Raw genomic sequence first — 15,983 nt, forward strand, 5'->3', positions numbered from 1 at the left:
TTTTTACTTATTCTGCTACTTAAAGTTTTTTTAAATTTTATTTTCTACCTTTTGTGCTCACAGTAAGAAACTAAAACTAATTAAAGAAATTTTGAGTGTCTCTAAAAGATAGTGAAATAAACTCAGTGGCTTTTTGTTGTTGTTGCCTTATTAACTAAGAACAACTAGTTGTAACAGTTAAAATAAAGCAGTAACTTTAAAGGAAGAAGATAGATGTATTTCACAAGACCTGCTTCAAAATCCACATCTGCTTAGGTTGAGGTATTGTTTTTAACTCTTTTATAAACAACTAGTCATTGAAGATTTCCCCCCAGTGTAATTTTCTCTATCTCTTGTGGAATATAATATGTAATTGTTAAGACTTTGACTGCAAATAAGTATATTCTTTATGGGATCATTTGCATTTAAAAAAAGCTCAAATTAATTATATTTAGTTTGCAGAGGGTGAAGATCATCTATGTAATCTATATCTAGTATGGCCAGTTTGACAACTACATTTGAAAAATCTGTTTCACTGCTTGTTTTTTCCTATAACATTGTTTCCTGCTGTTATAACTAAGCTGTCCTGCCCTGCAGTTTGACTTTTTCATCTGACATCTTAGGCTGATCATGCCAGTGTTTTCTAGACAACACATTTATGTAGCTATTAAGCTACAATATTTCCATTCCTCCTTATTATAAACTCAGTTCCACCTGTAGTCAGTTCTGTTAGAACAGTGGTTTTGTCATGGTGATTATGTTATGATTGTATGAAATGGGGCAAATTTTGAGAAAATGAGCCAGTAGCAGAATTGGTTGGCATATGCCCATATGATTTATTTAGTTTGCTTCCTACTTTGCCATACCAGGGAAAAATTTAATTCCACCCACTTCCCGAAAGACAAAGGAGGGATTGGAGGACACTGAAGTGAAAGGAATCTTATTTTTTCCCCCAGAGTAGCTTATATAATGTCAGGAAGGGCTTTGACGAAACCACTGGCCCTACTTATAGATCTTATTTTCCAAGCCTTTCATTATTTTATTTGCCCTTTTCTGAACTCTACAATTTCCCTCTCTTGTAGCTGGTTCGATGCCCAGAACTGAATGCTGTGCTCCAGCTGTGGCCTCACCGGTGCTGAATAGAGAGGAAGAGCCACCTTCATAGCTTACATGTGATTCCTCTGCTTATACAACCCAATACTGGATTTACTTACTTTGGCAAGATAGCTGCATTGTGCACTGTATTTAATGTTACGTGTACTGTAACCCTGGGTCTTTCTCTGCATTGCTGCCGTTAAACCCCCAATCCTGCCAATCTAAAACTCCTACCTTTGTTTACCTGCCCCCTCCCTCACAGACCTCCCCCCACATTCATCCACAATGAATGCCATCTTTATTCTCTCATTTCCTTTCCCTCCAATCTTAAACTTTGGCAAAACTTTCCCTCCATCTATAAATTATCAGTTGTCAGCCATCTTGTTTTCCTTCCTGCTTTGGTAATGGGACATCTTTTAAGCCTTTTCTCTGGTTCTTTTCCGGTTGTGATTAAACACTTGACATTTCTTCCAAATCAAGTACCTACCAACTCCTTCGATTTGACCACCTAATCAAGTTGTTACCTACCCTTTAGTTCTTTCTAGTTTCTCTTGACTCCTGACCTCTATCCCTCTGACCTCCTTCAAGAATACAGTATTACCTCACTGCTCTTCCCCAGGGAGGAGACTGTAATATTGATTTACCATGGAAACTTCTAGCAATAAGGAAAGTGTTATTCTTCCTAATTGTGAATAGACTGATCTTTTAATAATTTTGAGCAAATTCTTCCCCCACCCCAAAATCTTAATTTTTAAAAGAAAGTGCTAGAGGTTAAAGTACCACACATTTCTAAGATGAGTGAGGTAAAGAAAGAAGGAAGGGAAATAAGGTATTTGTGTTGGGTAGGAAACAGCCCTCCAAGAAAGTGAAACTTGAGGTTCTTGTTGGGTTTGGTATGGCTGTTCGAAGTGGGAGGTGAGATTTAGCTTTTCATAGATTTTGGAGCATTATTGTAATCTCAGATTTAGAGTAGATTTTTAAGTTGTCTTATTTAGGACTGTTGACACAGACACACAGTCATTTAATTGCGTGCTTTGGTTCATCGTTCAGAGTGTGGGAAGTGTAACCTTTCCTGATTGGAAGGCCTCCATATGTTCCCTTTATCCGTTTCTAAAGTCCCTGCAGCTTTCTCTGAGTTCAGTGTCTCCCATTAGTGTGGTCGCGCTCAGGTTTGAGCTCTTACTTTTGTTTTCTATATTTGTTGATGTGTCCTATTCAAACAACCTCTCCTTGGATCTGTGGATCCTTTACTGAACCCGGAAGGTACCTCTTACATGTATTTTATGTCTTGAGAGTTTTAAAATCAATTTGGAAGTCTTTTTAATGTTACTCCAGTATACTGAATTCCTATCGTATGGATTTAGGAATTACCAAGCATTTTTCCTCCAGACCCCAATAGATATTTTTCATCTCAACACATCACACTCTTAAAGCATATCACAAAAGTACACTACAAGGAAAGAGGTGGCAAGATCTCATAGCCTTTTTTGATGAAATACAAAATATATCATCTGACTGTTCTTCTGTATCTAAACCATTAGATATTGCTAGCTTCCTTATTCACAATTACATAAGCCAAGTGAAATTTTAAGCTCAATTTGGTGGTTTCAAAGAAACCTGTCATTTCCCACCATGTATATTGTCAAAAGATTGGTAGCTTTGCTTCTGATGCCCCTGTCAGTCCCGATAAGTCTGGCACGTTCCTTCAAAGGAACAGGAGTTTTATTCCTTGACTTCTGAAATGATCCCTGGTGACAGATGTGACTGGACTCTTGTGTGCTGCACGCATTTCTCGAGGGAGCCAGAAAGGAGTGAGCAGTGACATCTCCATTTATGGCTTTGGAAGGGTGAGAGGGACACGGCCGGGACTCTCCATGTACGGTCGTTGGAGGAGTCGAAAAGAGCAGTTGGGGTGTTCTTGGAGGCAGAAACTAGACACTGAGATAAAAATAAGTTGGCAGGAGACGTTTGCAATTCAAATTCCAATCCCTGCAAGGAGGGCAGAGGGCACTGGGAAAGGGGAGTATATAGAAAGTTAAATGAGATCTGCTGCAGGCATTTGTCTCCTTCCATTGGAAAAGTTACCCTGTGACATAGTCCCCAAGTTCATTTCCGACTTTTTTCGAGAAAGTTTCGTGTTATGTAGCTGTGACTACCTTTTACAAGAGAAAGAGGGAACACTTTTAATCAGAAACCTCAGCCCTTTAAGGCATCATTTGAGGCACCAGAAGAGATCTCAAGAGAGGGAGAAAGGCAGATGCTTATGCAGGGGGTAGGCTGGCTGGTTTTTGGACAAGGTAACTAATCAGCGCTCTGTATATGTCTGAGGAAGATCATCCTATGTGTCGTGTTTTTATTATTGCTTTTGCCCATCTGGATTCCTAGCCTTAAGGGACTGATCTGCCAAGTATTTTGACAGAGTGTCTTCTTGTTCTTTGTCACCTGTGATTTAAAGATAACTGAACTTTCATGGAGGCTCTGTAAAGATTATTAAGAGTTGTTTTAGTTTGGTGAGAATATGTGATATACTGGCTTATGGAAAGTAATCTCACATTTCGGAGAAGTGTACAGTCTGATTAATACATATAAATTAAGTCTGAGGTGAACCGGTTTTGCACAGTCGAGTCAGGAAGTATTCAAGAGCCACCAGGGAAAAAGGGTCTTGTCCCTCAAGAAAATTCTGAGTAAATTCAGTAAAGTAGAAGGGAGCTTAGAAGGAACTGAAGGAGCAGAGATTGGATAGAGACTGGATGTCAGTAAACTAAATGTGGATGCTGGGACTAAGTCCTTGATTTATCTTTTGAAATACCATGTAAGACAGAGTAAGAGATGCCATTAATTAAGGAAACTGGGCTAATGATCAGAAAGAAGTATGCGTTAGAAGACCATGAAGAAAATGGGTTATGCAAAGACATTAAGATTGTCCAGGTTTTCCCTGTGGACTTGCACAGTGATTTTTATTCACTCTGTAGCACACGGCAGAAAAAGGAGTGCAATGATACCCCTCCACCTCAACTCACTTTCCCCCCAAAAAAGGAGATTTTTGGTTTGTTTGGCTGACAATTTGAGTTGGTAGAATCAATTAGAATTGGCTAATCTCCCAATGTAGGAATTAGCATATTGTTTCTTGAGAGTTGATGTTTGAGACCGGGGCTCTGTAGCATAATTGATTTGACCTCTTTTAAGTTTTAACAGTTTCCCTAAAGACAGTAAGTTAGTAAGAACTACGGGCTTGGAAGGTAATATGTTTTACTAGCTGATTCGCTTAGGCAATTGTTTTTACCCTGATTTCCTTCTGAAGAATAAGGAAGGTTATATTCTTTGCTTTGGGAAATTCTTCTTTCTGTTCCTCCCTTCCCTCACTTTTTCCAAATTCTGGGCACAATAGCAGCTCTTTCTCTTCTGTGGCAGGTGTGCATCCTATTGGCTGGCTGGTATTTCTTGTTTTCTTTTTTTTTCCCCTACTTCTTTTTAAACGGGGGTGGGGGTATAAAAATATGTGTTATGGGGTACATGCAATAATGTTGTAATGTTTCTTGTTGTTTAATGGATGATTAATTGCAAAATAATTGTTTGAATTATAACATGTTTGAGTAAATGCTAAATTAGTTTTTTTTTCTAATATAATAATGAATTTGAAATCTAGCATTCCTGTAACAATGTGTCTGTGTTTGTCTGTCTGTGTCTGTCTAATAGTAATTAATATCTGTGGTCCGTACCTGGAAGAGGAAGTACAGCTTTAAAGGAATAACAAAAGACTTTGTGTCTTAGACCCTTCGCAGGTGTTACAGTCGGGTGAAAGAACATGGTGTTGGGAAAAGAAAGAGCAGTTACACATTTGAACAGTTGGAACAGGTGTTTGGTCAGGGAGGATGGGATGCTCAGCCCTGCCAGCCTGTACTTATTAACAGTAGTGGCTTGTACCAGGAGCTGGAGTCAGATGGCAGCACTATGGAGGAGTATTCACAGGAGGACTGGGGAAACCACAGTCAGGATCTCCACGGCTATCCAACAGATCAGGAATTGGGTAAGAAAGCCAATATATATGATACTTACGTGTGTGTGTATGCCTTTAGATGTGTACTGGTACTTAGTATCCGTCAGATCTCCTGGTACGGTTCCCACTGGCAGCAGGCAGCACCTGGCACATAGCCAGCCCATTTGGGGCAATTTGGGCATTGTTGGCTTAGCCCTCAATTGCCAGCTAGTGCCTGGTGTTAGTCATTTGGATTTGGAAACCAGCAAAAATCCTTAAAGACACAGAATTCCTAATTGGTGACAGGTAGAATCCTATGCCATTTGAAATATCCTGACCTTCTCATTCTAGGTAGCTCAAGAACGTTAACTCTTGGCTCAAAACTGCTATAGACCCAACTATCTTTTCCTTGCTTTTTCCTAAATACTTTTACTTTTCTGTTTGCTGTTTGTGATTTGGAAAAGGTCACCACCCACACTTTAGTCTGAACAAAAAAATAAAAAAGAGAGAGAGAGAAGCCTCCGTTTATCTTGAAAAGAGCTGATACTTGAATTTTATCAGTGATCACTAAGGATCTTATCCTGAGCAGTAGCTGGAATGATTTAGGCTTAACATTAAGAATGGAAGATTACTCCTGGCCATCACATCTAAACTTGGGTGGCCTAATGAAGAGGGGATATGGAGTTAGTTTTTGTTTCTTTTTGCAACAAATGCCCCAGTTTGGATTTTCATAATTCGGAAGTACTGTTAGTTTCTGCCGCACCACTGGGCTTCAGTAGCAAGTTGTGTGATGCGTGTTCACTTACAAGGAAATGTTTTTCTCTCCATTGAGCTACTCTGGCAAGCTCCAAAGATGTATAAGTAGGATAGGCACTATGAACGTGCTTCTCTGGCTTAAGATAAAAGTCCACAGGCATTGTTTTACAGAATTCCTGATGGTAGAGAAATGCTAATGCAAAAGAAAAAGGATTAAATGCTAATATTTCTTACAAATACTATTTCTTTTTAAATCTCTCAAATATTGGAAGACAGAGGGAGAGAACTGTAAAACTAATGCAGTGTACAAGAGGGACTTAAAGACTGGGAGAATAAAAAGGGAAGATGATCACTACCTTTTAATTTCTAAACAGTAATAAGGCCTAAATTACTTTGGCATCCTATAATTCTGGCTTTGTCGTGGAGAGTTAAGTCATCCAAACCTTTGGAAAATAAATTAAATTAAATTAAATTAAATGCAGAGGATATCGATTCTGATATTGGGAGAATAATTGCCCTGTAAAACCTACATAGGAAGCCTAAATAGAAGAGAATCATTTTTCATTCTTGTTCCTTTAAAAATCATGTTTGTAGTGAAATTAAGCTTTAATCTCCTAGCTAGAAATCCACTGGTGACCTTGAAGAACTTTATACTTGTAGAGCTGGTTTCTGATCTTGCATATAAATGTATGCATCTCATTATATAAGAGTTATGTTTATAAATCTGGCATTGGACAGGATTTGACACCAGAATTACAGCCTTGCGTCGGAAAGTACGGAACACAGTAAACACAATGACTTATGTACATAAATGTCTGCTACTTAGAAAAATATAATTTTTTTCAAAAACCTTGCTTTTCAGATGAAATACCTGTCACAAAGAGAACATTAAAAATAAAACAAGAGTCTTCTGAAGAAGCACAGTAAGTAGATGCTTCTTTCTATAAAGTGTATTAAACTTAATGACCATTGGGAAGATCCAGAAAGTCATGGCTGTCATAGCCAAGCCACCAAGGAAACACGCGTGTTCATTGTTTCACATCTTCTTGGAAGCTTATGTTTGCCAGTGGTTAACCGGAAACGTTGAGAATTTTGCATACAAGACAGAGAAATAAATGTATTACACAAAAATAAGTGCGTTTATGGTGTTTGCCTGGACATGAGTGTGGCTATATGGATGCTCAGTTACGGTACAGAGATGATTCACGGGGTCCTGAGTTTATCTGGGCTTAGGTGAGAGGACAGGAGGGCCGGAGGGACACTTACATTCCTTATGATACTACACTGTGGGAAGCAAAAAGCTAGCTCTTAGACGGCCGTTTTGTACATCTGAAAAAGAAAGCAGTTGCTGGAGGATAGATTAACCCCGAGCCAGGGCCCTTTGCCTGGTCTTCCCCCTGAGTTCAGCATTATCTCTTCTGTAAGGATATGACAGCTCTTTGAGTTTCCGTGATACTGTTTGTGGTTCGTCCGTCCTTCCTTCCTTCCTTCCTTCCTTCCTTCCTTCCTTCCTTCCTTCCTCCTCTCTTCCTTCCTTTCTCTGTGATGGGGCAGGGGCAGAGAGAGAGGGGAACAGAGGATACAAAGCAGGCTGTGCTCTGACAGCCTCTGTGGGGCTTGAACTCATGAACCATGAGATCATGACCTGAGATGAAGGCAGGCACTTAACCAACTAAGCCACCCAGGCGCCCATGCTTGTGGTTATTTTGAATAGCTTTAAGGAAATCCCTGATTATATCTATGAAACAAATATATTAAAAGATAAATTTAGTGGGAAAGTGGAGAAACACCATTTTTTTAAACCTCAAAGCATTCATAGCACCCACTTTTTTCTTCTGTACTTCAGTCCATATGTGCAATCTTGATGTTTGAGTGATGGTGGAGAAAGGGGAACAGCCAAGATGGAAAGAGGTGTGATAGGCAACAAGCAGTATAAAAAAAAGAAACTGATGTTTTCGTTTAGCAAACCACCACCACCACCACCCTTTGCAGATGCCCCTGCCTTTTCCAGAGCATCTGTGGAACCAAAGAATTCCCAATATCAGCTGCTTTCATGACTGGGGAGAGGGTGAAAGTTTAGGGATCAAGAGTTGTTCCTTAAAATTGTCAACACTCCACACTCCTTAAAAAATAAGTTTATGGGAGCGCCTGGGTGGCTTAGTCGGTTAAGCGTCTGACTTTCGCTTAGGTCATGATCTTGCGGTTTGTGGGTTCGAGCCCCGCGTCGGGCTCTGTGCTGACAGCCAGCTCAGAGCCTGGAGCCTATTTCGGAGTCTGTGTCTCCCTCTCTCTCTGACCCTCCCCTGTTCACGCTGTCTCTCTCTCTCTCCTAGAAATAAATAAAAAAATATTTAAAAAAAAAATAAGTTTATGGCTCAAGTCAGTAAGTTCGAATCCATCTCTTGTTGGGAAGTAGGTCTGTTTTCAAATTGTGACATCGGAATGCCCCAAAGGAAGGTTAACTTTGATAAGTATTTTAAAAAATGCATTTTTACAAGTCCGTATCTTTAAACCCCTGTTCTCCAAAAAGGCCATTGACTCTCCTTCGCTAAAATGTCCCATCTCCCTTTCACCACTGGAATCTACAGGGGAGACCCAGTTGATGTAACTGGAGATGAACTGAAACTTAACAGAATTGGTGTCACTACCTTCAAACCATCCACACTTTTCTTGTGGCTGGAACTTCAGAAATCAGGAAATAGGCAGTTCTCTGGAACTACCTAAGTAAATGGGTCTCATTTTCACTGTGCTCCATAGTTTTGCAGATGTGATGAGTCTTAGGCCCAGGGACCTTCAGGCTGAGATCAGATCAGCGAGGCAAGAAACTAACAGGCTGTGTAGAAATAAACATCTTTGCTGCCTCTTCCACAGGTTCTAGCTCACAGAGGAAAAAATATTAGGGTGATGGTTTTTTTATTATTTTTTTAAATGTTTTATTTATTTCTAGGAGAGAGAGAGAGACAGTGTGAGCAGGGGAGGGTCAAAGAGAGAGGGAGGCACAGAATCCAAAACAAGCCCCAGGCTCTGAGCTAGCTGTCAGCCCAGAGCCCAACACAGGGCCCTACCCACAAGCCATGAGATCTTGACCTGCGCCGAAGCCAGACGTTCAACTGACTGAGCCACCGAGGCGCCCCATAGAGTGATTCTTTTTTTTTTTTTTTTAATTTCTAGGAGAGAGAGAGAGAGACCACGTGAGCAGGGAAGGGTCAGAGAGAGAGGGAGACACAGACTCCTAAATAGGCTCCAGGCTCTGAGCTGGCAGTCAGCACAGAACCCGACGCAGGGCTCGAACCCACGAACTGCGAGATCATGACCTAAGCGAAAGTAGGATGCTTAACTGACTAAGCCACCCAGGCGACCCCCCCATAGAGTGATTCTTAATAGACCATTTATTTTCCAGTACAAGTTTCCACAGAACTGTTTCTTATTGATGACTTAAGGCAATTACAGTGCCTAATAAAATAACTTCATTTGGCCATTGGATTATTTTTTTCCCTGTAAGTATAGGTGGATTAGCCTGATCTGGCTGACATAGCCTGTGGTTAAAATGAACCATTCTTCATCCATACAGAAGAGTCGTCTAATCTGCTCACTCAGTCCACATTTCTCTTTTTTTTTTTTTTTTTTAATTTTTTAATGTTTTATTTCTGAGAGAGAGACAGCATGAGCAGAGGAGGGTCAGAGAGAGAGGGAGACATAGGATCTGAAGCAGGCTCCAGGCTCTGAGGTAGCCGTCAGCACAGAGCCCAACGCGGGGCTCGAACCCGCGATCTGTGAGATCATGACCTGAGCCGAAGTCAGACGCCCAACTGACTGAGCCACCCAGGCGCCCCAGTCCACATTTCTCTATCAAGTGCCTCCTTTATGTCAGCCATTGGGACATGTCAGTGAGCAGAGTAGACAAAAATCTCTGCCTTCCATCCCAACTCCTTAGCCTAGTCCTTGAGACCAGAGTCACATTTCAAAAGAGGACAAGGGAAGGATGTGGCTGTGAAAGATAGCTTTTTTTGAAAGCATTGACCCGTGCAGAAACACGGTCCTATATCTTCACCTCACAAGCACCAAACTGAATGTGAGAAAAGTGATCACTGAGTGCCTTTGTGTTCTCTGAGAAGAACAGTTTCCCACTAATGCAGTGGTTTCATCTAAGTGGTCACTCTGGTACTCCAAACTTCCATGACCAGCTGAAGAGTGGCAGATAAGTCCAGGGCAGTCTTTGGCTCCAAGAAGCAGCTGATAACAAAATATTGGCATTTTGTCATCTTGCAAAGAAAGCCAAAGAGAGTAAGAGGACAGACTGAGAATGGCTATGTGGAAGATTCCCCATTTTGTTCCAAAAGCTCTTCCCCTCGAAGATACACGAATTGAATAGGAGGCTTTCAAGCATCTGTCTCCTTCCAAGAAGCCATTAGCACTCAGTGTACACCCTCTTCTCTTGACGGTTTGATTGTACATAAGGATGGTAGTTAAGTATTTTTGTAGTTTAAACCTATAACTGGTGTAGTCTGTAATAGTTTGTTGCTAAGTTAATATTTAACAGACTTCAGTCTTCCAATATCAAAGTTTTGCCATACCTGAGAAACAACCTTATAATTATGTATCCTCATTGTAGTACATGAGTTATTGAAGTGTCAGTTACAATTATAGGAGTTAAACAGCGTGTGAAACAAGAACTTCCCAGCATTTTCTGCTTTACTCTGTTAACTATCCAAATCAAAATAGTTTCTATGCTTTTGTTCCCCTTTAGAAAATATTTTCTTAAAAAATTTTTTTAACATTTTTACTTATTTTTAAGAGACAGAAGCAGAGCTTGAATGGAGGAGGGGCAGAGAGAGGGAGATACAGAATCCAAGGCAGTGTCCAGGCCCTGAGCTGTCAGCACAGAGCCCGACTCAGAGCTCGGACCCATGAACCAGGAGATCATGACCTGAGCTGAAGTCGGATGCTTGACTAATAACTGAGCCACCCAGGCGCCCTGAAAATATTTTCTAATAATCTCAATTCATTCATTTTCCCCTCTTAAAACCTAAGCTTGATGTAGACCTTTTCCATCTGAATTCTCTGATCTTAATTCTGTGTTTAACTGACAATTCTTCTGAATTTGGAAGTAGTAATGAATTTCAGACAAATAGAAGAAAATGTCATTTTGTTTTTGCGTCAGGTCATTAGTCCTAATCAATTGTATATTTTCCTTCAGCAAACACATATGACCCAAAGTTATTGAACTTTTAAGAATTTCCACGTTAGAAATTAAGTTGTTCATTATTTTAAGTGATACTGATACCTTTTTGAATACAACATCCTTCATCTGCTTTTGGTACCTAGGTCTGAAGGCCACCATATGCATTTTAAGAGGCACTTTATAAGTCACTCAGAGAAAGACAAATACTGTATGATTTTGCTCATAGGTGGAATTTAAGAAACATACAAGCAAAGGGAAGGGATTAACAGAGGGGTGGTGGGTGGAGTAAAATAGGTGAGGGGGATTAAGGAGGGCACTTGTTGTGATGAGCACTGGGTGATATGTGGAACTGTTGAATCACTATGTTGTACACCTGAAACTAATATGACACTATGTTAACAATACTGGAATTATAATAATAATAAATACATAATTTTTAAAAATTCTTGATCCTTGGGTTTCTAAAACCCTAGGGTCTTAATGTATCAATAGTCACTAGGTTTAATGCAGCCAGACTATAGAAGTCATAGAAGCAGTTTATCATTAATTCCTAGAAGTCTCCTAGGAAAGAGGGTTCCTCAGATTTTAATACTGTGATTATCTAGATCTGCACCATCTGATAAGGTAGCCATGAGTCACATGTGGCTATTTAGACTTAATTTCAAATTATGATTAAAAATTTAATAGTTCACTCACACTAGCCACATTTTAAGTGCTAATGGCTACCATATTGGGCAGCACAGATATAGAACATTTGCATCATTGCAGAAAGTTCTGTTGGACAGTGCTGATCTAGACACCTGAAGAACTTGTGTTTCTCTTTCTAGGAAGAGAGACATCATGCAAAATATTGTACAAATTTTGGAATCAGTCCAATTGAAATGGGAACTGTTTCAGAGCTGGACGGACTTTTCAAGGCTTCATCTTTCTAATAAACTGGCCATTTTTGGAATTGGTTATAACACCCGTTGGAAAGAGGATATCCGTTACCATTATGCTGAGATCAGCTCCCAGGTGCCCCTTGGGAAGCGACTCCGGGAGTACTTCAACTCCGAGAAGCCCGAGGGACGGATCATTATGACCCGTGTGCAGAAAATGAACTGGAAAAATGTTTACTACAAATTTTTAGAGATCACCATTAGTGAAGCTCGTTGCCTGGAGCTGCACATGGAAATTGACTGGATACCCATTGCCCATTCCAAACCAACTGGTGGGAACGTTGTTCAATATTTATTACCAGGAGGCATTCCCAAAAGTCCAGGCCTTTATGCCATTGGCTATGAAGAATGTATTGAGAGGCCTCCCTCACCGCACATGGAGCGACGTTCCCTGGACCCAGGAAAGGAGAGCCGGGTTGACTTGGAGACCCTGTCAGCACAAGCCTCATTACAGGTGGAAATTGAACCCACCCGAATAACCTATTGCTACCTCGGGATTGCTGAGGTCAGGACTCTCCAGCAATGCTTATTTTTACATTTCCAAGCAAATACCAAAACCTTCAGCAAAGATTGGGTTGGTATTAATGGGTTTTTGTCTCAGAACTGTATTGTGGATCCTGGAGTTTCCCCCAAATCCATCTATATCAAATTTGTAGAAGTAGAGAGGGATTTTCTTTCCGCTGGCTCATTAGTTGAGTGCCTGGAAAAAGCCATTGGATACCCCTTAAAATTTAACAACTGAATGTCATCCTTCATAAGGATTTGGGCTCTTACCTTCCTCTTCTCTACTCACTTTCCATTACCCAGACTGTTCCCTCATCCAGATGCTGCCATCAGACTCTTATGGGAATTCTTTCCACAATTGGGCCAGTACAACTTCTACGGAATCATATGAGACTTTGAACAGAAAACACAGACCTCACCTGAAAATGCTCATTTTGAGCAAGCAAGATTTACAGCGAACTTGCATGGTGGGTCAGCTGTTTCTTTTTTAAACACAAAAAAACAATTTTTAAATGGATTTTAGAGCCCTAATATAAACAAATGTAGGTACATTCCATATTGGACAAATCTTATACTTTGAGTTTCATATGAAATTGAAAAATTGTATTTTTTTCACAATGTTTCATTTTTACACATCTCTACGTCTCTATATAAGTGTTATTTACAACCCTGAATAAGCAATAGATAATGGCAAGTTAAATCTTGAATCACCGTAAATAAGACTGTTTTTCAATATCACCCTTAGCTATATTGTATATAATTTAGAGTTTCATTTTTTTCACCAACCAAGTGTTTTGCTATTCCCAGTCAGTGTTGCCTGCAAAGACCTTTGTTTCTGTGATGTACCAACTTTACGGTTGTGTTGCCATTTAAACTTTTTAACGAAAAAATTATTAAAGTAATTCTTGGCCTCTTGGAGTACTAGTTGAGCTTTCTGTAGCAGAGCTGAGAATGTATGGAACAAATGGAGCGTTTCATTTTGCATTTCTTTCTTTTCTTTTTTAAATGACTAGGATATTCCTTCTGACCCTAAGCGTGTGAATTTGTAAGAGACTTTCACTCCTCATCTTTAAACTCAGTGGTCAGGGGCGACTCAAAGAGTACAAATGGAGAATTGTCATGATACTGTTATAAGAAAAGAGAGTCGATCCAATAGAAACATCTAAAACCTTTTTGAAAGTGATCCACGGGGTAGGAAGTTGTAAGGAATCAGTCCATTAGGAAAGTGGTCATCACATTTAGATATCTCAGGAGTTTCTTTGCATTAGCTACACTTTACTTGGAGGTTAGTGCTCTTCTCTGACGACTAGCTTACTAGAAGGGCAGTCAGAGATCACTTTGGTCTTATGGCCGGGACTTGTTAGATTGATGATTTATCTTTAATGATTCCCCCAACCTCTCTCAGGTGCTCTGCTTTAGACGGTCTGCAAATCCAGGTAAGAGCTGTAATTTTCCCCATTTTTTATACTATTGAAGATTAAATTGCATATTGATAAAAAAAAAAAAAAAACTCTTCCTTCCTACAACCTGGTGTCAAATCAGTGATTTTTCTCACCCTGATACCTCTTGGTTGGTTGATACTTATGTTTCAAATGGCTAGAGGGCTTATAATCAATGGGATGAGTTTTATGAATGTCATTTTAGCCTAGGTTTAAGGAGCTGGCTGTTTTCTTATATAAGCTGCTAAATAGGGCATCCTAGTTTGGGTGCCTGGCTGGCTCAGTTGGTAGAGCACGCAACTCTTGATCTTGGCGTCATGAGTTCAATCCCCACATTGGGCGTAGAGCTTACTTAAAATAATTTGTTTTCATGGATGCTAGTTCAGGAAGAGTATAAATATTCTTGGAATGTGAGTGTAGCACCTCTTCTCCCTGGGTACAGTCTGTAGGTGTGGGCCTTATAAAATTCTCCTGAGTTTGCTTTGGAAGTTCTTTGGGAGTTGGAATTACAGACCTAAAGGCTAAGGCTGCACTGACCATCTTATAGCAGCAATTTCTTAATATTCAGTGCTAAGTGCTGCAGGAAAACGCATTACCAGGAGTTCTACACGGCATCCCCCAACCTTTGCCACTGACAACCCCCCAAACCAACGTGCTTCGTGCATTTTTTTTTTCTCAATCCCCCTTCCTGCTGTTGTTTAGTTACTTAGCTGGGGCAGATCACTTTGGGAACATTTATCGAGGATGTTTTAGACTGACCTAACGCTACTGAGAATGGGGCATTACTAGGCCATGGTGAGCCACATGAAGAAGATGGCCAAGACGAGATCCAGGATCCAGTATGTTTTCACCATCTGGCTTGGGATGGTTAAGTGGTAGCGGCAAGAGGTCAAAACTGAACAATGGGAAACGGATGCCTGATAACTGAATATCTAGTTTCTTTGACCAGAACAATCTAGAAGAGAGGATAGCAGGGAATCAGATGAACTTTGCAAAAAAAAAAAAAAAGGGGGGGAGGGGGGACTTAATGAAGCCTTATAATGAGTCAAGGGGGTTGGATACCTTATGTTCAAACAAGAATCAGCATGAGAAGATCCTTTGAGATATGAGATGAAGTGTGACTAGAAGAAATACTAGTGACCTGCACGTCTCTTAACACATGAAACTATGCTCATGCATGCAACATGTTTATGGAGGCAGCCTCCAGGTCACTCACGGGTTATCTGCCAGCATTCTCATCTCACACAAGGGTTCATCCTAAAATGGATCTTGGCACTTTCAGAATGGAATGGAGCTGCTCTGCTGACTTCTGTCACTTTGACTGCCTGGGGGCAGCAGAAAGTAGTTGGAATAGGCGTTCAAGTGGGAAATGTTTTGGTTGGGGTGAAGGGCTGTGGAAGAGTCCTCACGGGACTGCAGTGTGTCACATGGAGATTTTCACTGCCCACACATCTTTGGTTGCAGCTTTCCTTCTGATGTTGCAAGTTATTTGGATCTAAATTCCGAAGGAAAAGTTAGCTTCGGAGATTGTATATTGAGGCTCTAATATAGCACTTGACAGGGATGAGCACAGCCTGCAAAATTAGGCTTTGGCATTCCTGGGATACAGCCAACGGACTTTGCACTTTGTTGGAGGGAGTTACATATTTGGGGTACCTTAACCCTGTTCTGGAAATGAAGGAGGGTGGTTGACAGGACCTGGTTTGCAGTGTAAACTAAAGGAAAATTTGAGTGTGATAGAATAGAAAAACCGAACCAACACCTTGTCCCCGGTACACACACACACACACACACACACACACACACACACACACAAGTTTATAGGTCCTTATAAGTATATAAGGGTCTGAGACTGGCAGTTGTCTATTTCTGTTGCCTTTGCTGCTGCTGAGTTGCCAAGTATTAGATTCCAGGGGTTACGTGAGCAGGCTAGTGTTTGCATAGGCATTGCTCAAAGCCACTGCATGGCAGGTATTTGAAGAGCAGCCAGCAAAGTCACACTAGGAAGAAGCATCGAGAAGGTCTGCGGGGCACTGTGTACAAAAAGACCTGCTGCCGCACAGGCACAAGAACCACACTCGGTGTTTAAAACAGTGCAGAACTGTATGTGGAGT

General features: G+C 40.6%; 1 protein-coding gene across 6 annotated transcripts in view; it reads left to right on the top strand.

The window, feature by feature from the left end:
* MSANTD2 (Myb/SANT DNA binding domain containing 2) overlaps positions 1–13,348 on the top strand; it is a 33,359-nt gene extending 20,011 nt beyond the window's left edge. The window contains exons 2-4 of one of the 6 annotated variants that reach the window (XM_039250159.1): positions 4,846–5,101; positions 6,669–6,729; positions 11,816–13,348. In XM_039250159.1, the coding sequence (XP_039106090.1) occupies positions 4,846–5,101; positions 6,669–6,729; positions 11,816–12,668 (1,170 nt within the window). In that variant the 3' untranslated portion in view covers positions 12,669–13,348. Of the gene's footprint in view, positions 1–1,061; positions 1,152–4,845; positions 5,102–6,668; positions 6,734–8,760; positions 8,771–9,458; positions 9,473–11,815 lie in introns of those variants that run through there. The other 5 variants (XM_039250160.1, XM_039250161.1, XM_039250163.1 and 2 more) reach the window with 5 other exon arrangements.
* The last annotated feature ends 2,635 nt before the right edge of the window (positions 13,349–15,983 follow it).

Source organism: Hyaena hyaena, unplaced genomic scaffold, assembly GCF_003009895.1.
Source record: "Hyaena hyaena isolate Hyena2069 unplaced genomic scaffold, ASM300989v1 scaffold_364, whole genome shotgun sequence".
NCBI lineage: Eukaryota > Metazoa > Chordata > Mammalia > Carnivora > Hyaenidae > Hyaena > Hyaena hyaena.